The sequence below is a fragment of the Aquarana catesbeiana genome, linkage group LG06 (assembly GCF_042186555.1).
Source record: "Aquarana catesbeiana isolate 2022-GZ linkage group LG06, ASM4218655v1, whole genome shotgun sequence".
In the NCBI taxonomy this organism is placed as follows: domain Eukaryota; kingdom Metazoa; phylum Chordata; class Amphibia; order Anura; family Ranidae; genus Aquarana; species Aquarana catesbeiana.
In genome coordinates this window covers 126,192,083-126,216,341 of record NC_133329.1, presented here as the reverse complement: position 1 = coordinate 126,216,341, position 24,259 = coordinate 126,192,083, and the positions used below count along the sequence as shown (strand labels likewise).

Sequence of the window (24,259 nt, the reverse complement as noted above, 5' to 3'; positions counted from 1 at the left end):
GCTTTTTGCCTGTTTGTGTCACCAAAACCTGTCCTTCCTACCCCCACCCTTTTAATAAGCTTGCTCTTATTGCTAAATTATGGCCCTAAAGATCACATAGATGTGAGATAATTGTCTTGGACTTGACTTTTGGTTTGAGCATCGACTAAGCACATCTGAAACCCCCTAGCTGCCTGCTATAAGTTTTTTTTAATTTTGGCTGATAAATTTTATTGACCCCTGATGCCGCGTACACACGAGTGGACTTAATGGCAGACTTGGTTCGACGATCTTTCTGACGGACTTTGTAGCGTAGGTGCGCCGGACTTACAAACTGACGGACTTGGACACACACGATCACACCAAAGTCCAACGGATTCGTACGTGATGACGTACGACCGGACTAAAATAGGGAAGTTCATAGCCAGTAGCCAATAGCTGTCCTAGCGTTGGTTTTAGTCCGTCGGACTAGCATACAGACAAGCGGATTTTTCGACTGGACTCGAGTCCGTCGGAAAGATTTGAAACATGTTTCATTTCCAGGTCCGTCGAACTTTTGGGGAAAAAAAGTCCGCTGGAGCCGACACACGATCGAATTATCCGACAGAGTCCGGTCCGCCGGACCAAGTTTGCCGTAAAGTCTGCTCGTGTGTACGCAGCATGAGATGCACTAAGAGCTGGTTCACACCAGCTGCTGCATTGCAGCTCAGCAGCTGGTGTGCAGTGCGATCAGGCTCAGATCAGCACAGTGATGCTGCACTGAGCTTGGCGAATCGCACTGTTTTCTTTTTTTTTTAACAACCTTTATTGAGATGTCACAAAGACATCTCATTAAGTTTACTGTGCAAGGCAGTGGATTGCCTCTCACTGTGCTGACAAAAAGTACTGCCAGCACACCACCTCAACACAGTGGTGTGAACCAAGCACATAGGAGACAAGGCATTTTGCTTTGCCCATACGGTGAGACTGCACTGGAATAGCCACCTACTGCAGTCTTACTGCTGTGAATATACCCTAAAGGTACTCTTCTACCTACATAAGCATGCACAGGCACATACATCTACATGTACATGTTTTTGCATGAATTCACATCTATGACAGGGGTCATCAAACTGCAGCCCATGAGTCACATGTGGCCTTTTGCTTGTCTTTATCTGGCGCTTGGGGCACTATTCCTTCTGCTGACACCAAAGACATGGCATTGACATGGCATTGTTTACTCCTACTGATGCTAGGGCATTTTCCACTCCCACAGACCACAGTCCAGACCCTCTGAAGTCTGAAGGGCAATAAACTGGCCCTTTGTTTGGAAAGTTTAGAGACCCCTAATCCATACCTCCCAACTTTTTGAGATGTGAACGAGGGACACCTATCAGCAAAGGTATGTAGGTGTAGGACACACCCCCTGCCATGCCCCCTTAAGGGAGAATTATACAAAAAAAATTATTAGTTAAACCCACAAGTTTTTTGTTTTACCATTACTATTCCTTTATACTGGCTTTTGAAATTCACAAATGTAGAAATTTAGAAATTGGATGAAAGGTTTGGCACTGGGAAACACTTTTAAAAGATAAAAAGTGCATTTTATATAGTACTATATAATTCAGACCAAAATGAAGGGCAGATGGGGAGGAAAGAGGGACAGAGGGACTTTGTTCCAAATCAGGGACAGTCCCTCGAAATCAGGGACAGTTGGGAGCTATGCCTAATCAACACTGTACATGCACATTAGTGCTGCAATACCAGTTCTAGCCAGTAGATGGCAAAGCAGGTGTATGTATAATTGCATCACTGGCCCTAAAAGTCTTGGCTGCTGCATGACTAAGAATACCTCCTTTTTTTAACAGTAGGGGATTATAAGTATATTATTATTATATAGTGCCAATATTTTGCGCAGTGCTTTACAACATAAAGTAGACCGTACAGTTACAATACAATTCAGTACAGGAGGAATCGTAGGGCCTTGCTTATTAGTGCTTACAAAGTGGAATCTTTCTTTAGGGCTCATTCAGAAGGACGATTATGTCCGACTTCCATGCAGAGCCGCTGAAAGATCTGTCTACATCCACCTCGGAGCTGCGCGCAGGCAGCTCATGGAAGTGGATGCTGCACACAATCACATGTCATAGTTTGACATGCAGGCAGGAGAGGATGCACAAATCCGAATGCAGGGCTGTAGAAAACACACATATAGAAAACAATTGTTTTTCATGTGCCCTGGTCACTACAAAATGCTTTTGTAATATATGGTGTGGTGTAGTGCCGAAAAATGCAGCATTTCTACAATTTTCTGCAGCACACTGGATGACACTGCATGTTAGCACACAGCTGGTGAACATACTACGCTGCTGTCCAGTGACATGAATGACATGCTGTGCAGTGACATGAATGAAGTGTCACTATGTGACACTTCAAATAAAGATAAAGAAAACAAAAATAAGTAAGCAGTGCGATTAGGGTTGTCACCTGTCCAGGATTCACCCGGACAGTCTGGGTTTGGAATCGTGTGTGCGGGTTTCAGTCCACCTGAAATCCGGACACATAATTCAGACAGAAATGTTGTTCGGAAACAGGGCCTGACAGAAGAGTGAAGGGGCACTATGTGCGCTACATTACTATTCTCTTTGGAGTGCCAAAAAGGTGTCCCAGGTCTGTTACAATCCTGTAATGTATACTAAAAAAAAGATGACTGTGCACCTCTAAAGTGTTCGGGTTTGGCTTGAAGAAAAAGTGGCAACTCTAAGTGCGATGGGCTCAGTCATACATTTTACCTACTGCAGTCAACAGTGACCGTTTGCAGCGGCAGCGGCTGAGCGGACCTCTGTGGGAATCTGGCAGACATATGGGCAAGTGAGCAAGAGAATAAAAAATATTTGTAAATGGAGATTGCTATTTAAAACCAGATGGAAAGTAACCCCAAAACAGCCCCAAATCCTGAGTGGGAATCACAGTTCAAATTCAAATATACAGTATGTCCAGATATGTTCTGGCTTTGCGTAAATACAGTACTTTTCATTCCATTTGGGGTGGGTTTCATATTTTCTGAACGGTTAATAACATTGTCTCTGTTCATATGCACTGTGCGACCCTTTTGAGTAGTATCATTTATTTCAGCTGTTCAAGACATGAGTTCATGTATTTGGGAATTTAATATAGTATCCTTGAAAGTGGATTAAACTAGAGTGATGGCTGTGTATCTATCTGTTATGGGGCGTACACACGGGCGGACTTTTCGATGGACTTTTAACGGACTTTTGACGGACTTTTGACGGACTTCCGACTGACTTTTTAATGAACGGACTTGCCTACACATGATCGCACCAAAGTCCGACGGATTCGTATGTGATGATGTACACCGGACTAAAATAAGGAAGTTGTTAGCCAGTAGCCAATAGCTGCCCTAGCGTGGGTTTTTGTCTGTCGGACTAGCATACAGACGAGCGGATTTCTGGGTCCAGCGTAGTTACGACGTAAAGTTTTGAAGCCTGTTCCAAATCTAAAGTCCGTCAGATTTTCGACTGGAAAAGTCAGCTGAAGGTCCGATGAAGCCCACACACAATCGGATTGTCCGTCGGACCAGTCCGGTCGGAAAGTCCGACCGTGTGTACGCCGCTTTAGAGTAGTGTTTCTAAACCAAGATGCCATGGCACTCTGGTGTGCCGTTTGGGTTTCCCGAGGGTGCACAACATGAGACCCAGGACTTTAATCTAGGGGGCATTCTGATGAGGGGCTCTGTCATGGGGTACTATGATGTGAATGGGGGGCCTCCGACTCTGTGATGGTGGAACTCTGGCGTGATTGGGGGGCAGCTGACAAGAAGGGAGAGCTCAAGCGATATGGAACAATGAGTGGCACTGAATACTATTGGGAATTATCATGGTATTTTAATATTATTTTGTATTAGTAAATAATATTTTATAGGAGTTGCAGTTCTCTTTTCTTTAGTATACTTTTTAAATATTTTTGATAGATTTTATGTTTATATATTTCTGTTTTTGGTCCATTGTAGTCCATTATACAGGTTTTGCTGTTTTAAAAGTGTATATGAGAGGATACAGATGGTAGTAGAGTTTGCAATCTGTCAGGGTGGATAGAAAAGAGCTTATAATCTATTAGCCCTCTTGCACACTGCAGCTTGAAAATTCTCAGTACAGCTTATTCTTTTACTGAGATAAAATACAGCCCATTAATTGTAATGTACCTATGCACACAGGCGTGTAAACAAGCGCTGTGTATTCTTCAGTAACTAAAAAATATAAAAATATGCATTTTTGCTCAGTAATTTAAGCCTCATGCGCGCAAATTCGCACAGATTGTTTATTGACATTGACAACATGAGACAAACTTCTGCGCATGCATGGAAATTTGCGCGAATTTGCGTGAAAATTGCGCAAACGCATATGTGTGAAAATGCATAAAAAAAAGTCTGAAAAAGTAGATGCTCAAGAGGCCTTAGACTCCATGCACGCTAGCATTTTTTAAGCTCCTAGAAGCTGTTATTGGCATTTTTTCTGCTCCCAGAAGCTAAATAGTGTTATCCTGTGTACATGCACACTACCTTAGACTATTAGCATTTTATGAGCTTCAGTGTCTAGGAGCAGAAAAAAAAAATGTTTTTGTAAAGTTTCTTGGAGCGTTTTTCCAGCAAAAAAAAAAAAACACTGAATGCACCTAAGGCTCCATGCACACTATAAGCTAAAAAAAAAAGCCACAAAAACGCTGGATGAAAAATACAGATAACAGCATTTTTGTGCCTGCTTCGAGTAGCATTTTAGTAGCTTTTAGCCTAGGTTCACATTGGAGAGATTTGTCATGCGATTTGAGAGATCAAATCGCATGACAAGTTGCAGCCTATTGGAGGCAATGGCACTGTTCCAATCGGTGCGACAATGATTTTGCAGTGCTGCATTTGCAAAAGTAGTTCCTGCACTACTTTTGCCGATTTCAGGTGCGACTTCAATAGAAATCTGTGCATCAAGCCACACAGATGTCTATCAAGTAGCACCTGAAATCGTGCTGACCTTGCTACTTTGAAATCTCACTACGTCAAGTGAAGTAGTGCGATTTCAAAGTAGCATCAATGTGAACCAAGGCTTAGAAGCATTTAGAAGCTTTTAGGAGCAGTTAGGAGCATTAGCATTTTATTGCAGTACATGAAGTAAAAAAAAAAAAAGAAAAATCTCAAAAAAGCTGTTAGTAGCATTTTAGTAGCATTTATAAGGAGTTAGAATCAGTTAGGAACAGCTAGGAGCATTCAGCTTTTTTTTCTGCTGGAAAAAACGCTCCAAGAAACTCTACAAAAAAATAGTTTTCTGTTATTTAGCTTCTAAGAGCAGAACAAGAATTTCTAATAACAGCTTCGATGAGCTTAAAAAAACGCTAGTGTGCATGGAGCCTAAATGCTCCTAATGCCGCGTACACACAAGCGGACTTTGAAGGACTAGGTCCAGCGGACCGGAGTCCGGCAGACAATTCGATCGTGTGTGGGCTCCAGCGGACTTTTTTTCCCAAAAGTCTGACGGACCTAGAAATGAAACATGTTTCAAATCTGTCCGACGGACTCGAGTCCGGTCCAAAAGTCCGCTCGTCTGTATGCTAGTCCGACGGACAAAAACCCACGCTAGGGCAGCTATTGGCTACTGGCTATGAACTTCCTTATTTTAGTCCGTTGTACGTCGGACTTTGGTTGATCGTGTGTAAGCAAGTCCATTCATTCGGAAAGTCCGTCGGAAAGTCTGTTGGAAAGTCCGTTGAAAAGTCCGCCAGACCTAGTCTGTCGAAAAGTCCGCCCGTGTGTATGCAGCATAAGGCTCCCTAGTGTTTTTCTTTAACCACTTCCCTACCCGGCTATTGTCAAATGACGTCCACAGATGGGATCTCCCATCCTGGGTGGACGTCATATGACGGCCTGGGCTTCCCGGCTGCCTAGGGGGCGCGCACGAGCGCCCGCCACGTTGCTCAGCACCCGGTGCGTGTGCCCGGCGGCCGCGATGTCCGCCGGGCACCCGCGATTGCCCGTTAACCAGGCCGGACCGTGGATCTGTGTGTGTAAACACACAGATCCACGTCCTGTCAGTTGAGAGGAGAGCAATCTGTGTTCCCAGTACAGCGGAACACTGATCGGTCTCCTCCCCTTGTACGTCCCCATCCCCTACAGTTAGAATCATTCCCTAGGAAACATATTTAACCCCTTGTGTCCCCCTAGTGGTTAACCCCTTCACTGCCTGTCACATTTACACAGTAATCAATGCAATTTTATAGCATTGATCGCTATATAAATGTGAATGGTCCCAAAAATGTGTCAAAAGTGTCCGATGTGTCCGCCATAATGTCACAGTCACGAAAAAAAAATCGCGATCGCCGCTATTACTAGAAAAAAAAAATATATATATTTTTTTTTAAATGCCATAAATCTATCCCGTATTTTGTAGACGCTATAACTTTTGTGCAAACCAATCAATATACGCTTATTGCGATTTTTTTTACCAAAAATATGTAGAAGAATACGTATCGGCCGAAACTGAAAATTTTTTTTTTTTTTTTTTTTTTTTTAAATTGGGATATTTATTATAGCAAAAAGTAAAAAATATTGTGTTTTTTTCAAAATTGTCGCTCTTCTTTTGTTTATAGCGCAAAAAATAAAAACCGCAGAGGTGATCAAATACCACCAAAAGACAGCTCTATTTGTGGTGAAAAAAGGACGTCAATTTTTTTTGGGTACAACGTCGCACGACCGTGCAATTTTCGTTTAAAATGCGACAGCGCTGAAAACTAAAAATTGGCCTGGGAAGGAAGGGGGTGAAAATGCCCTGTATTGAACCGGTTAAGCTAAAAAAACGCTGGAAAATATGCTGGTTAAAAAACGCTGGTAATAGCTTGTTGTAGTAGCGTTTTAGCAGCGTTTAAGAGTGTTTAGGAGCATTAGCATTTTATTACCATTTTTGCAGTAAAAGGGGGAAAAGAAGCTAAAAAAAACCCACTATTAGTAGTGTTTAGGAGCATTTAGGAGCGTTTAGCAGCATTTAGGAGCACTTCTGATAGAAAAACGCTCCAAGAAACTCTAAAAAAACATTTTTTTTTTTCTGCTCCTAGACACTGAAGCTCAAAAAACGCTAAGAGCCTAAAGTAGTGTGCATGGACACATAGGATAACACTATTTAGCTTCTAGGAGCAGAAGCTGGCACAAAAATGCTATTATCAGCATTTTTCATCCAGTATTTTTTTCTAGCTTTTTCTGAGCTTATGATAAATGCTAGTGTGCCTGGTATAAGAGAGAAAAAGAGAAGGTGAAAGGACTTACATTTTATTAGGGTATAAGGGAAGATATAGAAGGTGGAAGAGCTTACAATCTATTAGGTTATAAGGAAGCATATGAAAGGTGGAAGAGCTTACAATCGATTACAGTATAAGTGGGAAAACAGAAAGTGGAAGGGCTTACATTCTATAAAGGTATGAGGGTTTTATAGAATGTGCAATAGCTTAGAATATATTAGGGTATGTGGGCTGTTACAGAAAGTGGAAGCTCTTACAATCCATTGGAGTATAAAAAAGCATTTAAAAGCAGGAGCAGTCTATTAGGGTATAAGGGAGGATACAAAAAGCAGAAAAGCTTATAATCTATTAGAGTATAGGGGGCTACAGAAGGTGGAAGAGCTTACAATCTGTTATGCTGCGTACACACGACCGGTTTTGCCGTCGGAATAAACTCCAAAGGTTTCTCCGACGGAACTCCGACGGAATTCCATTCTAGCGGTCTTGCCTACACACAATCAACCCAAAGTCTGACCAAATTCCGACCGTCCAGAACGCGGAGACGGACAACACTTACAACTGGACTAGAAAAAGGAAGTTCAATAGCCAGTAGCCAATAGCTTTCATCTCATACTTGCTTCAGAGCATGCATCGTTTTTGGTCCATTGGAACAGCATACAGACGATCGGTTTTTCCGATAGGAATTGGTTCCGTTGGAAATATTTAGAACATGTTCCATTTCTAGGTCTGTCAGAATTTTCGAAAAAAAAAGTCAGATGAGGCCTACACACGATCGGAATAGACGATGAAAAGCTTCCGTCGGACTTTTTCTATCGGACATTCCGCTCATGTGTACGCGGCTTTACAGTATAAGGGAGGATACAGACAATAAAAGAGCTTACAATCTATTAGGGTATGGGAGATGTTACAGACTGTGGAAGAGCTTTCAATCTATTAGGATTAGGGATGGGCTGAGCACCTCCAAGTTCGGTTCGCACCAGAACATGCAAAAAATGTGTGCGAACACGCAAACCCTATTAAAGTCTATGGGACACGAACATGAAAAATCAAAAGTGCTCATTTAAAGGCTTATATGCAAGTTATTGCCAAAAAATTTTTTGGGGGACCTGGGTCCTGTCCTCAAAGACATGTATCAATGCAAAAAACATTTTTAAATTTTTTTTCAGAAGCAGTGATTTTAATAATGCTTAAGGTGAAACAATAAAAATGAAATATTCCTTTAAATATCATGCTTGGGGGACCCTTTAGTCTGCCTGTAAAGTGGCACATCTGTCTGATGTGTTTTACAGTGCCGCAGCAAAATTACATTTCTAAAGGAAAAAATGTCATTTAAACTTGCTTGCAGGTGTAATGTGTTGCCGGCTCCCAGCAATATGGATAAAAATCAATGAAAAAAAAAAGGCGTGCCCCCCCCCCCCCCCCGTCCATACCAGACCCTTCATGGGAACTCCACCTCAAAATGCAGCCTATAGGACAGGATAGGGGGCAAGTGAGGGCCCCCCCCTCCTGAACCATACCAGGCCACATGCCCTAAACATGGGGAGGGTGCTTTGGGGTCCTTACCTATTTACCAAAAAAAGTGTCAAAAAGTTAGAACCATAATACACAGTTTTTTGACAATTCCTTTATTAAAAAAAAAATTACGTTCGACTCGAACATCGACACCATCCCTAATTAGGATATGCAGTGTTATAGAAGGTGGAAGAGCTTACAATCCATTGGAGTATATAGGAGGATGCAGAAGGTAGAAAATCTTATAATTTATTAGGAAATAAGGGCTTATACAGAAGGCAGAAGTGTTTACAATCTATTATAGTGTAGGAGCACTAGAGAAGTTAGAAGATCTTACAGTCTATTAAGGTATAAGGGAGGATTTCAAAGGTGGAAGAATTTATAATCTATTAGCATATAAGGGAGGATACAGAAGGTAGATAAGCTTACAGTCTATCAGGGTGTAAGCGAGTATACGAAAAGTCAAAACGCTTACAAGCTACTAGGGTATGGGAGGTGTGTTACAGAAGGTGGAAGAGCTTACCATCTGTTACAGTATAAGGAAGGATACAGAATATGGAAGAGCTTACTATCTATTTGGATATGGGGGGTGTTGCAGAAGATGAAAGAGCGTTCAGTCTATTGGCGGCTGGTGCTCCCCCCGGTCAGTAGGTCGCACCCCCCCCCACCCCCCATCGCTTGATCGTCAGCCCACCAGCCCTGCACTACCCCTTCATTGGCTTCACCCTGTGTCTCCTCCTCTGCAACACCGCAGCTTCCCCTGCGTCTTCTCCTCCTCTTCAGCGGCCAATACGATCGCTTCACCTCTCCGACAATCGGGTCTCAGGACCTGCTTCCTGATTGGTAGGAAGGAGAATTAGGAAGACAATAACGAATATTAATTTGCTATTGTCACATAACTGGATGGGTTCAGGGCGCAGTGCTCTGCACCCCAAGCCCCCCTTTTTTTTAAGCCAATTAGAGCCTCTGGCTCTAATCACGTGCTTCTAAAAAAAAATTAAAAACTCTGTTGGAATTCATGTTTCCAGCACCCTGCATGTAGATTAGGGGCCAGACACATGGATTAGGGGGTATCCTCCCTTATACCCCAGTGCAATGGTGGCCCATATGGACGGGCCGTCACTGCATTGGGGTATAAGGGATGATACAAAAGGTGGCTCCTGCTGCTGTCTCAGCCAATGAGGAGGGAGAGTCCCCAGAGAGTCGAGACTCTCGTGCACATCACTGGCTCCAGATGGGGCTCAGGTAAGTATTAGGGAGGCTGCAACACACATAGAATGCATGAAGGTAAAAACCTTACGCCTTTAAAACCACTTTGATCTGCCTCTGCACCAAATAGGGTACACTGTTCTACAAAAGCAGTCTCACCTGAGATAGTAAGCTCCGACTATTCACACTCATTAGATAGTTATAACAGAAGATCCAGTGGCGCGAACACATACATACAGCCGTGGCCAAATGTTTTGAGAATGACACAAATATTAATTTTCACAAAGTCTAGTGCTTCAGTGTTTTTAGATATTCTTGTCAGATGTTACTATGGTATACTGAAGTATAATTTTAAGAATTTCATAAGTGTCAAAGGCTTTTATTAACAATTACAATAAGTTTATGCAGAGAGTCAATATTTGCAATGTTGACCCTTCTTTTTCAAGACCTCTGCAAGTCACCCTGGCATGCTGTCAATCAACTTCTGGGCCACATCCTGACTGATGGCAGCCCATTCTTGCATAATTAATGCTTGGAGTTTGTCAGAATTTGTGGGATTTTTTTTCACCCGCCTCTTGTGGATTGACCACAAGTTCCCAATAGGATTAGGGTCTGGGAAGTTTCCTGGCCATGGACCCAAAATTTCAATGTTTTGTTCCTCAAGCCACTTAGTTATCACTTTTGCCTTATGGCAAGGTGCTCCATCGTGCTGGCAAAGACCAAAGTGTTCTTGGATGGTTGGGAGAAGTTGCTCTCGGAGGATGTTTTTTGTACCATTCTTTATTGGCATGACACGGGACTGATGGTAGCGCTCACCTTTTTCTCTCCCGACAAGGTTTTTTCTGAATGCCTGAAACAATCGGAAAAGGGGATTCATCAGCGAAAATGACTTTACCCCAGTCCGCAGCAGTCCAATCCCTGTACCTTTTCCAGAATATCAGTCTGTCCCTGATGTTTTTCCTGGAGAGAAGTGTCTTATTTGCTGCCCTTCTTGACACCAGGCCATCCTCCAAAAGTCTTTACCTCACTGTGTGTGTGCAGATGCACTCGCACCTGCCTGCTGCCATTCCTGAGCAAGCTCTGCACTGGTGGTGCCCGATCCCACAGCTGAATCAACTGTAGGAGACGGTCCTAGCGCTTGCTGGACTTTCCTGGGCTTCCTGAAGCCTTCTTCACTAATGCAGTGGAAATGTTTTATCAATGGGACTAAGTTCATTTTCATGGCAGAGGGACTTTGAACTGAATTTCAATTCATCTGCTCACTCTTCATAACATTTTGAATTATTTACAAATTGCCATCATAAAAACTAAGGCAGCAGGCTTTGTGAAAATTGATATTTGTGTCATTCCCAAAACTTTTGCCCACGGCTGTACTTTCTACATAGACTTTTCTAACTGACAGATGGTCCATTTTCCTGATGTATGTCGTCCTTTGGTATCATATAATTTGTTTTCTGGTTAGTCTTGTTAGAATCTGCATTATTTTGCACACAGTTGCACACATTTATATGACACTTTTACTTTAAATATGTATCTGTTATAGCCATTAACAGATTGCAAAGTGTTACCTTCCAGGTTGATGTATGCCTCTTCAGCTGTAATTCATATTGTAAATTGACAGGTGCATAACAGTCTGCACAACCGTTCCACGTTAAGTTATACATAGTTCCATTGATCTTGTATGAAAGGTTGACAGGTGGATCCAGCTTGACTGTGCAAAGGACAACAATAACAATAATAAAAGTAATGATCATACATTTACTTATATACTTTGCTTTGCCCATATATACAGCACAAACTGAAACTGAGCAAAAAGATTTCATCAGTTTATAAATGATGATGTTAAAGGTAATGTGGACTAAAGGAATATGTGGGTATCCATTGCTGATCTCATCTTCAAAAATACAAGTTGCCTGGCTATCATGCTCATTTAGTAAATTCTGGGCTTTCTAAATCAATTGATATTTGTAGGACTTAAGCCCAGTATCCTGATCACACCTTTTATCCCCCAAACTTTCCCTCTCCAAATCCTTCACAAATGACTTGACCAGGTTTTGGAGTAAATGGCCTTGACGGCCTTTTTATTAACAACTTATAAAATGAAATAAATAACATCTTCATAAATAACCATTAAACTTTAATATACTTTTTAGTGTCATAAAGGGAAACAACATACCACTGGTCACTGCAAACAACTTCTTTTAAAGTTTAGGCCTTCAGTCGGAAACCCCTGACTCGGAGGCGGTACCCAACCTTTGCAGTGACCTACCCTTTTTAACCCTTCCAGGTTAACCCCTCATAACCTGAAAGTACCAGAAACAATCCCCATCCCATGGATGGGTACCAGAAAAAACCCCCATCCTTTCATGGATGGGTACCTGAAACAACCCCCATCCTTTCATTGATAGGTACCAGAAACAAGCCCCATCCTTTCATGGATGGGTACCAGAAACAACCCCCATCCCTTCATGGATGGGTACCAGAAACAACCCCCCATCCCATGGATGGGTACCAGAAACAACCCCCATCCCATGGATGGGTACCACATGTTCCATACATGTAACCTCTATCTTCTCCTTCTCCAGCGACCCAACACTGCCGGGTCATCCTCACCTGTCCCTTACTCCCTTTTTAACCAACTCAGGGCGGGTTGTTGGGAATCGGTTCCTCCTCCGCTCTACAACTGACGTAATTTCCCCCTCTCCTTTCCTCTCTTCGGCTCTGAGCGGCGCCTTCTCCCAGACCCTTCCTCCTTTACAAAAGGGGAAACACCGCTCTTAAAACGGCAACTGTGCTGTCCAGCACTGTCATGCCGTCCCTGCGCCCATTTCTCTCCTGTCCTTAGCACCGGGACTCTCTTGACATTTGTAGGACTTAAGCCCAGTATCCTGATCACACCTTTTATCCCCAAAACTTCCCCCCTCCAAATCCTTCACACATGACTTGACCAGGTTTTGGAGTAAATGGCCTTGACGGCCTTTTTATTAACAACCTATAAAATTAAATAAATAACATCTTCATAAATAACCATTAAACTTTAATATACTTTTTAGTGTCATAAAGGAAAACAACATACCACTGGTCACTGCGAACAACTTCTTTTAAACTTTAGGCCTCCAGTCGGAATCCCCTGACTCAGAGGCGGAACACAACCTTTGCAGTGACCTACCCTTTTTAACCCTTCCAGGTTAACCCCTCGTAACCTGAAAGTACCAGAAACAATCCCCATCCCATAAATGGGTACCAGAAACAACACCCATCCTTTCATGGATGGGTACCAGAAACAACCCCCATCTCATGGATGGGTACCAGAAACAACCCTCATCCCATGGATGGGTACCAAAAACAACCCCCATCCCATGTTCCATACATGTAACCTCTATCTTCTCCAGTGACCCAACACTGCCACAGCACGAAAGGAGTAACCCCTTACCCTTGCGTGCACCCCCACACCCTCAGCCCTCGCTGTATGCCTTCCTGAAGGTCCAGTGCCCACAAAACCGTCCCCACATCATTCAGATGTACCACATCACTCCGCAGATACCTCCATGTATCCACCTCCAGCTCTCTGTGGCGTATGGCCAACCCCCGTTTTAGATGAAAACATGCTCACCTCCTTATACGGCTCTGTCCACCTTCTTAACTGACCGTGCCCACTGCCATGACATCCTTCCCACCATAGCAGACCATACTATAACCATACCTGGGTAAGCCGCTCATAAACATAAATTCACATGTTTACGTCACGAATGAGGTCCCTCATACATCTGGCTCCCATACCGTTTCCCCCCACATGTAACAGCAAAACCTCCGGGGCCCTGTACAAACGGGAGAACCTGCGTACTTCCCCCAACACCCTGTTCCACCGCATGCCTGGGACCCCGATGCACCTGACCTGAGCCTCCAGCCTGGGGATACATGACTGCCTACCGTTCGGCCGAACCACCGCTCTTCTGACCACCCAATAAACTTAGGAGTGACCAAGTATACAAACTAGGCCCGCCTCGAGACCTGAGAACAAAAATAAATGATAGCACAAACCACCTAAAATATCAATCACCAATACATTATAACAACAGCCCACAGTCCTGTGAGACATATTACCGCATCAGCTGTGAGCGAATGCACCACTTACATCTATCCGAGTCCCACCTACCAATGCGCCACACTGTCTCAGACCCGCCCTAGACACCTCTGTGGCTACCCCCATCCGAAAGGAATGAGCAGAGAAACTTTTGGGGTCATACCCAGCTCCTGACACCCATCTTCTGACCCCGCTACACCCTGGAACTTTGATAAGGACGCACCTGTCCTCATGTAATAGAAAGGAATCCGCGCCCCCCAGGCCGCATGTCCTGACCAAAGAAAGCTAGTGCAAATGCTGCCCGCAATAAAGCCCATGCATAAAGAGAGCTGTAGACCTTTTACAAACTAGAATACAAAACCTGCAACATCTCAAAGGAGACCGGGCGCCTCCCAACCCTCTTCTTGTGCCCATCCTGCACCCTTACACCGTCTGTTTTCCCAAAACTCTTTGGTATGGTACCGTTGCCTTTGCCACTTAAAAGAAAGGCCAGACCTACCAACTTGCAGTCAATGACAGCTGCCGAGATACCCCATTCTGATACCATATTATTAAAATAGAGAACTGCATCGACTACAGCATGACCTTCTGGGACTATCCAGTCCTGTTAAGCAAACAAACCATTCCTGCCATACCTTTGGAGTGGGCATACCAAGTAGCCTTACTCACAAGTTGCTTGAACTTCTTTGCTGCAGTCCCAAAGTAAAGCCCGCTTCTGATGCCAACTCCCAGACCCTGTCCCACTGAAAAACGAGACAAAGCGTCAGCCAAAGTGTTATCAATCCCTGAAAAGTGTACAGCGTAGATGAATGCATCCTTTGTAAGCAGCGTAGTACCCAATGGCGCAACACCCTGACCACTGGCACGGATGCCGCTGTCAGTCGATTAACCACCTGTACCACCCCAGATCATCCCCAGTTACAACAGACGTTTTGGTTGCGGAAGGATTCCACCCCAAATTTTCAAGTCTACTACAATTGGAACAATTTCACAAGAAACCAGGTTCTGCAGCAACCCGGCCTCGCAATAAGCCGGCGGCCACTGAGCTGCGCTCAATAGTCCCCTGAAACAAGGCACCAACCCCCGTGGAGCCTGTAGCAGCCGTGAATAATTCCAAGTCACAATCGCTGATGGGACATGACATCCAAAAGCACGCCCGCTGAACTATTCTAGGAAATACTGCAACACCCGCAAGTACTCCCTGTACCCCTTATTAAGGCCCACAAAGTGAGTGGGAGCCTGTAATCCCGCAGTTGCTACCGCCAGCCGAAGGCAAATTGAACCATACCCATGGGGATTAAGCGGCAAGCAACATTCAATTTCCCCAGCAAATATTGTAGTTGACATAATTGTACCTTGCGTACTCTAAAGGTCCCTTAACCTCGTCTTTTAGCCTCTCTAGCTATGTCCCTCGGCAGCCTGAATTCCATCCCAAGAGAATCTGTTTCAATTCCCAGGAATTTAATGTTTGCCGTGGGGGCCCTCTTTTATCCCCGGAGCTAAAGGAACTACCGAAACGTTCCACCAGATATTGTAACGTCCCCAACAGGACGGCGCTCAGCCTGAACACATGTGTTTGACTCAACAGTTTGTCCCAAATTTACACTTGCCTGAAAAAACTTATTAGGAGCCCCATGACGCTGTAATCAGCTTCATCCACCGACTGATGTCCTTATGGGCCCAGCATAGGGACGGTCAGACGGCCATCCGTTGACGAAACTATTCGTCATACCTTAGCCAAGCCACACCGCCAAGTCCTGTGTGCATCACTAATGGCCTACAAGTAAACGAACCGAGCCGAACCGGGTCTTTTCCCCTATTACGTTCGCCCATATGGCAAACGCCTGTAGCCGATTGGCAAAGGTATGAGGAATCAACCGATATCTCTGTTGTTCCTAGTCCTGCTTCTTGCTTTCTTCTGGCTTTAACCTGGCCAGCTTGAACTTCTCCGAAGGCAATAACGTGAATATCTCTACTTATTCACCTTTCCAAATTTTCTATTATTTATATCTGCACATGGGGCCCCCAGGGGGCCCTCCAAACATGTGTATACTTTACTTTTCGCGGAATCCGCCAACCTGACCGAGTCCGCTTTTCTGTCCCGTCTTGCCCTGGCTATCCGGAGCCTATGCGATAAACCGGGAGACTAACCTACCGCCGTAGCTGTCCCCGTTGCTGTCGCAGCATTATTGCCTGCAACCTTGGGGGCGCCCGCTGCCAGAGGTGTGGCATGCGTCGGTGCCCATGCCTACCGCCGACTACTTCCTGTGCCTGGCTCAAAGCGCTGCACCAACTCCTTGAGCCCAACCGCTAACTCACCTAGCCCCCACAGTTCCTGTCTGGAGTCCTGTCTCATTTGGCAGTACGGGAGTAAATCTGTCCCCCCTGGCTCCTGCAATTACCCTTAAACCTGATGGCCCCGATCTACCACCCTGCCCCAACAGACTATGCAGTAAAGTAGAAATAAAAGTAAAGATTCACTCACCAGGCTGCCCAGGCCAGGGCCCACCAGCCGTCACTATGGGAACCACCGTCGCTGGATGTCCTTGTTCATCGCCACCCTCCGACCCAGACCATTCACCCTCAGATCTGTCACTGTCCATTTCCATCCGACCGACCGCAGGCTGACACCCCGATGGACCCGCACCGTTTGCCGTGGGTCTGCAGTGCTGCTCTCGCCCTGCTCTCCGACCCGTCCCGCCAGACACCGCTCGCTGTCCCTCGTGACGGGCTCCTGCGCCTACTGCTGGGCTGGGTCCTCGTCGCCCGACCTCTGCCGGCGCTCCCCCACAAACCTGTGCTCCTCGTGGACCCTCTCCCAGGCTGCATGGGGGTGTGGGTCGTGCTGGCTGTCTGGCCCCCATCCTGAAGTTCGGTGTTCCCTCGATGGGCCGGCTGGCTGCCCCGATCTTCCCCCGCAGCCTCGGCCACCTGCATTATGCGTCCGTGACAAGCCATGGGAGCAGAGCCGTACACTGTACTGGGCCCCCCCCCTGCGCCCCAGCCTGTCTGCCCGGTCCCTCTCTACTCCCTGCATTTGGTCCTCTGGCTCCCATGTGCTCTGGGGGTCAGGGGTTTACTCCCCCCTGTTTCTTGCTGTCTCTTATGTGAGCCTACAGGGCCTGCAGCAGAGCTGAACCTTACCAGCGGCCGTGACCGCTGCACCCCCCTGTCTGTCACCTTTCCGCCATCCGCTGCCACGGCTGCCATCTGGGCTCACAGCCAGGTCGCACCTAGTGCGGCAACCACCGCTCTAAACTGTTCGGTACAGCCCACCATCGCCGCCATGCTGCCTGTGGAATGATAGGACCTGGAGCGGTGAGGGTGAGGTGTCCAATCACTTCCTCCTCCGCTCTACAACTGACGTCACTTCCCCCTCTCCTTTCCTCTCTTCAGCTCTGAGCGCCGCCTTCTCCCAGACTCTTCTCATTTTCTAAAAGGGGAAACACCGCTCTTAAAACAGCAACTGTGCTGTCCAGCACTGTCATGCCATCCCTGCGCCCATTTCTCTCCTGTCCTTAGCACTGGGACTCACTTTCCTAGAACAAGTATGCCATTCTTACTTGCTTAAATGGATGCATGTTTGTTTCAGGTCAGTAACCCAGAAAGTGTTAAAGCCTGACACAAGTATTATTTAAAGTATATGTAAACCCCGACCTTGTAAAACAACCCATTTCGTTTAAAATAGAAATGAAAGGCAAAACATTTGTGTATATAAAAAAACATTATAATTACCTTTTTTCCCCTTTTTTTATAAGTGATCACATTCCCTCTGTTCTCAGCTGCATAAGGATCTTAGCTGGGGGAGGAGAAGCAGCAGTACACTGGTCTTGCCAGTGAATGGCTGTGCAATGGGAACGTGTCAGCATAAGTCTGATCATTGGAGGAAAACAAGCTGAGTGACTGGCAAGATCACCAGGGATTTCACACAAAGGAAGCAATACAAAGTCGATGTCCGCAGGGATACCCGCGATCGTCTCATGGAGAGGAAGAACGTGGAGATGCTAATGTAAACATGCATCTTCCCGTTCTGCCTAGTGACAGTGTCACTGATCTCTGCTCCTTGTGATCGGGAGCAGAGATCAGTGACGTCCCACAAACACAGCCCCTCCTCCCACAGTTAGAAACACTCCCCAGGACACACCTAACCCCTACACTACCCGCTAGTGGTTAACCCCTTCACTGCCAGTGTCATTTACACAGGAATCACTGCATTTGTATAGCACTGATTGCTGTATAAATGACAAAATATCCCAAAAATGTGTCAAAAATGTCCGCCATAATGTGGCAGTCACGATAAAAATCTCAGATCGCCGCCATTACTAGTAAAAAAAAATTATTAAGAAAAATGCCATAAAGCTATCCCCTATTTTGTAAACGCTATAACTTTTGCGCAAACCAATCAATAAACGCTTATTGCGATTTTTTAATCAAAAATATGTAGAAGAATACGTATTGGCCTAAATTGAGGAAAAAAAATGTCTTTTTATATATTTTTGGGGGATATTTATTATAGCAAAATGTAAAAAAATAATGCGTTTTTTTCCAAAATTGTTGCTTTTTTTTTTTTTAGCGCAAAAAATAAAAACCACAGGGGTGATCAAATACCACCAAAAGAAAGCTCTATTTATGGAAAAAAAAGGACGTCAATTTTGTTTGGGAGCCATGTCGTACGAACGCGCAATTGTCCGTTAAATCGACGCAGTGCCGAATCGCAAGTGCTCTGGTCAGGAAGGGGGTAAATTCTTCTGGGGCTGAAGTGGTTAAAGTCTAAATCCAGCCATAATAAAAAATAAGCATAATAGATTGATACGATGTGGCTACTGTTAGGTTAGGAGTGCCCATCTGCTTTCCGCCACTGGAGATAAAAAGACAGGGATAGCGACTGTCAGAGGACAGTGGAGTAAGGCCTCTTTCACACGAACGATCCGTTCAGGTCCGCCTGTCAGTTTTTTTAGACGGACCTGAACAAGCGCTCCATAGACCTCTCTGGAGCGTCCGATGTCAGCGGTGACATGTCCGCTGACATCCGACCCGCTCTGATCCGAAAAAGTGTGACGGAGGAAAAACTTACTTTTCCATCCGTCTGCGGATCGGATCGGGTGATGACAGACTCTACGGTCTGTCTTCATCCGACCCCCCATAGGGGAGAGCAGCGCTCTGACAGGTCCGTCGCTGCACGGACCTGTCATCTGCCTGCTCAGCGGGGATCGACGGAGCAAGCATGAGTGAAGATGTGCTTTTTATTAGCTCCGCGTGACCCGCTCACAATATCGCCCGTACAGCAGCCTTCTAGGGGGAAACTTGGCCTACAAACATGCCCCCAAAGCGCAAGCTGTCCCCGCCGCCACAGCGGTCTGGATCACTGGACAACTACTTTTATGAGACCCGCAGGTCCTTCCAAGATGGCCCCTGGGTGAGCACGCTGCCCGTGCAACCTCTCCTATCTGCTCTCCACACCTGCCACTGCCGTTGCTTCCTCCCCCCTTCCTCTCCCTCCTGCTCTGATAGCCAGGACAGACTGTTAGACGTGGGTGACACCTTAGGGGATAAGGATCTCCGCTCTCATATCCTATCCCTCCCCACTAAGGCTGATTTAGAGCTTTTTGCTCACAGGGTGTTGAAGGCCCTGCGCAAGGGCATTGAAGCCCTGCAGGCTGACATGGCTCATATAGGGGGTCGAGTAGAGGCATTGGAGTAACATTGGGAAGAAACTACCCCTGCTATACAGGCGCTCACTGAGAAATGTAAGCTGAAATCCCTGCTGGATCAAATGGATGACTTTGAGAACAGAAGTCGCAGAGTTAACATCCGCATCAGAGGTTTGCCAGAAGCCATGAGACATAGTCCCCACTTTACAGGGTGTCTTTAAAGAGGAAGTAAACCCTGGTGGGTTTTACTTCCTCTTTATTTCCCTGCAAAGGTAAAGCATAAGGGGCTACTATGCATTGCATAGTAGCCCATTATGAGTCACTTACCTGAAACCGAAGCCTGCGATGTCACTGCTGGCTGGAAGTGTCCATCTTCACCCCTCTTCCTTCAGGGGCCGCAGACTCCGGCCCTGTGACTGGCCGGAGTCGCATGACGTCACTCCCACGCATGCACGGCGGGAGCCGCCAGTCACGGCATGATCCCTTTAGAAACACCATGATCGTGTCCTTTCTAAAGTGTGCATGGCCCTAGGGGAGGCTCCTCCGGTTAGGCCACGCATCCTTCCTACCCCCGAGGGACGACCTGACTGGCTGAACTGATCTCTGCGGACTTCCTGGCTACATCGAGGGCTCCCCCATTCCTTCCGGCTGCTGTGCTATTATCTGCATTAAGTTGTGGTGCAAGCCTACACCTCATGTTGGTTGGTCCCCCTTCAGACTCACTCCTCATGCCTTACCACCTACCCCCAATCTTCTCAATGGGGCATAGAGGGTGAAAAAAATCTGACATGACTTGCTCTATCCAAAATGAAATAAAAGGTTTTGCCTATAGTTTTACTTTAACCTATTCTGGACCGCCCACCGCATATATACTGCGGCAGGACGGCCCGACTGTGCAAAATCATGTACCTGTACGTGATTTTGTGCACGCGATCTGGGGCACACCTGTGCGCCGCCAGAGCGCCACTCCCGCTGTGATTGGACGCAGTGGGAGCCAATCGTTTGGAGGTCCCACGAATCGTTTGGAAGAAAGGCAGAACGGCGGTCTGCCTATGTAAACAAGGCAGACCGCCGTTCTGTCAGGGAGTAAAAGAGAGATCTTGTGTTTCTGGTAAGCAGTTTCATCCAGTGCATCCACTCCCCCCTCAGTTAGAAAGCATTCCCTAGGAGTACAATTAACCCCTTGATTGCCCCTGGTGTTAACCCCTTCCCTGCCAGTGTCATTTATACAGTGTCAGTGCATTTTTTTTAGCACTGATCACTGTATTGGTGTCACTGGTCCCCAAAAAGTGTCACTTAGTGTCAGATTTGTCCGCTGCAATGTCGCAGTCCTGCTAAAAATCGCTGATCGCCATTTTTACTAGTAAAAACATATAAAAAATAAAAAGTCCATAAAAATATCCCATAGTTTGTAGTCGCTATAACTTTTGCACACACCAATCAATATACACTTATTGGGATTTTTTTTTAACCAAAAATATGTACCAGAATACATATTGACCTAAATTGATGAAGAAATCTGATTTTTAATTTTGTTTATTGGGTATGCTTTATAGCAGAAAGTAAAAAATACTCTTTTTTTTTTTTCAAAATTGTCAGTCTTTTTTTGTTTATAGCACAAAAAATAAAAGACGCAGAGGTGATCAAATACCACCAAAGGAATGTTCTATTTGTGGGGAAAAAAAAGGACAGCAATTTTATTTGGGTACAACATCACACGCGCAATTGTCAGTTAAAGCAATGTAGCGCTGTATCGCAAAAAATGGCCTGGTCAGGAAGGGGGTAAAACCTTCCGGAGCTGAAGTGGTTAATGTAAGGAAGGACTCTGATGGGGACCCCATTGTAAGGGGAGACTCTGATGGTGATCCTGATGTAAGAGGGAACTCTGATGGGGACCCTGATGTAAAAGGCAACTTGTATAAGGACCCTGAGGTAAGGAGGATTAAATGTAAGGAGGAGGACACTGATGGGGAATCTGATGCAAAAGGAGAGACTCTGATGGGAACCCTGATGTAAGGGGGACTTTGACGCAAATGGGACTCTGATGAGGCTTAGATTTATTAAAGTGGTTATAAAGGATGAGCTTTGTGTATGAATGGACAAGGTCTATTCACAGGAGAGCGGCCCAGGAGTGAGCCTGCTTGAGTGCCCCCATAGCAAGAGGCTTGTAATTGGGGGCACTCAACAGGAGGGAGGAGCCAGGCCCACCCATGGTGGACCCAAAAAAAGAGGATCGGAGCTGCACAGAGCAGGTAAATATACCATGTTTGTTTTTTGTTTTTTTGCTTTTTTTTTATTCCAACCTTTAGAATCACTTTAAGAATTTCTTTGCTTAATTTTAAGTTCTTTCTTTCTTTTTTTCTAAATCTTATTATGCTGATTACAAAAGAGCTAAAAAAAAAAAAAACATAGTCATACATTTAAATTTTACATAATTAATTTATAAATACGCAACATTCAAGTGTGGGTATAAGTGAAGGTCAGTCAGTGCATTAAGGCACTGCGTTAGGTCAGCTCATGCATTTTTGGCAACACAGAGCTCTACAGTGCACACTATCTGCACTGTGGGCGCTGTACTGCTGGAGCACCGGCAGCTTCTGTACAAGTGTTATGAATGTGTTGGTAGTTACAATGCACATTAATGCATGATATGATATGCGATGCATTGCTCTGGCATTTATTTAGAATGAATCCCCATCACACTTGTAATTCGCGGTTAAACACACATTTTCCTGCACTTTAAAGCAATGCACCAGTGTGAGTGGGCCCTTCTTAGGCTTGGTTCACACCTCTGCATGTGGCTGAGGGTCAGGGAATCACAGTGATTCCCGCACCCGCAATCACCCGCAGTGAAAATGCGCTGCTCTTAGGAGATGCGCGGGGCTGCCATTCATTCTGAATGGCACCCCAAAGCATGTAAAAACGCAGCGTGTTTGTGGGTGTGGGAACTGCAGGAAAATTGCATGGTTTGAAAAGGTGCATGCAAATGCAGCCACAGCAGCCCATTCATTTGATCGCGGGCTGCAAAAGCGTTAAGGTGTGACCCTAGAATAAGGTCCCACTGCCAAGATGACTGAAGCACAGCAGTATGGAAGCCACAAAAAGGGATAAGCTTCTCTATCTAGTGCCTGTGTGTATGAGCTCTCCATATTCAAGTTCAATATACATACAATATACATACAAATAAGTTGTACTTACTGTGGCAAATCATTGTAAATTTTGGAATCTCGGCCAGGATTTTTTTAGTGATATTATCTTGCACTACTACATTAAAAGGATCATCGGATTCTTCGGCTGGCAGATCTGTTATATTACAACTGAATTTATTTTCATCATGTGCCATTTTAATTAGGGTGCATTGTTTATTTGTTAAATTTCTGTAGAGAAATGAGAAGGGTAATTGAAAATACATTTGTGTATAACTATATTTCTGTTATAAATATTCACTGTGGAAAAGCAGATTAAGTCCTCATGCACAGTTTAGCTAAAAATTGCTGCTTTTATAAGCGCTTGAGCATTTTTTTTCTGCCTCCAAACGCCTCTTCATTGTAACCTATCTGTCCATGCACACATAGGAGTTTAGAGGCATTAGAGGCAGGGGCGTTTAGATGCAGAAAAAAAATCCATCACTTGTGCACTCAGGAGAGGAGCTTATGAGCATAAAAAGCTCTCTAAAGCACATAAAGGTGCATAAACGTGCATCAACAGTAGGTGTGTTTAGGCACGTTCCTGCGTTACTGCGAGAAAAAAGTGCCAGTAGAATACAGTGTGCATGAAGCCCAAGTATATACTGTATGCCAACTTAAACCAAAAACTGATATTTAAAAGGAGTCTGCAATAAACAAAACTCATAGGCTGCCATTTCTGAGAAATACTAGCTGCCTGGCAACCAGTAAATTGGTCAAACTTATTTCAACACTGCAAGTCACCAACCAGAAAAAATGTTTACAAGTGAGGATACCTGGCAAAAAGAGCCTTTTTCAAGGTCACTGAAGTCTAGATTCCCAGGCAAAATGTGGCAGGATCAGTATGCATCAGTTAAAGTGGTTGTAAACCCTTTACAACCACTTTATACTACAAGCAAGCCTATAATTAGGTTTACCTGTAGTTACACTGAATATCTCCTAAACCTGGATGGTTTAGAAGATATCCCTGTATTTGCATGTGCCAACGTCATCAGCACATGTGCACTTAAGCAAACTGAAGTAATGGCACGTATGTGCCGTTGCTTCAGTTGTACTGTGCCATTACCAGCGGCTCCCACACGCATGCGCGTGATTGACGTCATCGCAGCTCCGGCCAATCACAGGGCCAGAGCCGCGATACCCGGGGAGATGTCGGCCACCGGAGCAGTGAACGAGGACCACTGCGGGGGCTTCGATCTCAGGTAAGTAATTCATAATGAGCTAGTATGCTATACATACTAGCTCATTATGCCTTTGTCTTGCAGGGTTTTTTTTTAATTTTTTTTTTAAAAGGTTTACAACCACTTTTTAACAAGACAATAACTTTATAACTTATGACTAGTTTGCCCACTAGGGGTCAGAAGTGT

General features: G+C 45.1%; 1 protein-coding gene across 5 annotated transcripts in view; it reads right to left on the bottom strand.

The window, feature by feature from the left end:
• LOC141148911 (interleukin-9 receptor-like) overlaps positions 1–24,259 on the bottom strand; it is a 136,758-nt gene that overhangs the window by 56,585 nt on the left and 55,914 nt on the right. For all 5 annotated transcript variants that reach the window (XR_012245262.1, XM_073636775.1, XM_073636773.1 and 2 more), the window contains exons 4-5: positions 22,906–23,084; positions 11,541–11,683 (exon numbers count right to left, since the gene is read on the bottom strand). Coding sequence is in view for 4 of the 5 variants with exons in the window: in XM_073636775.1 (XP_073492876.1) it covers positions 11,541–11,683; positions 22,906–23,084 (322 nt within the window). In the remaining variant the exon portion in view is untranslated. The remainder of the gene's footprint in view (positions 1–11,540; positions 11,684–22,905; positions 23,085–24,259) is intronic.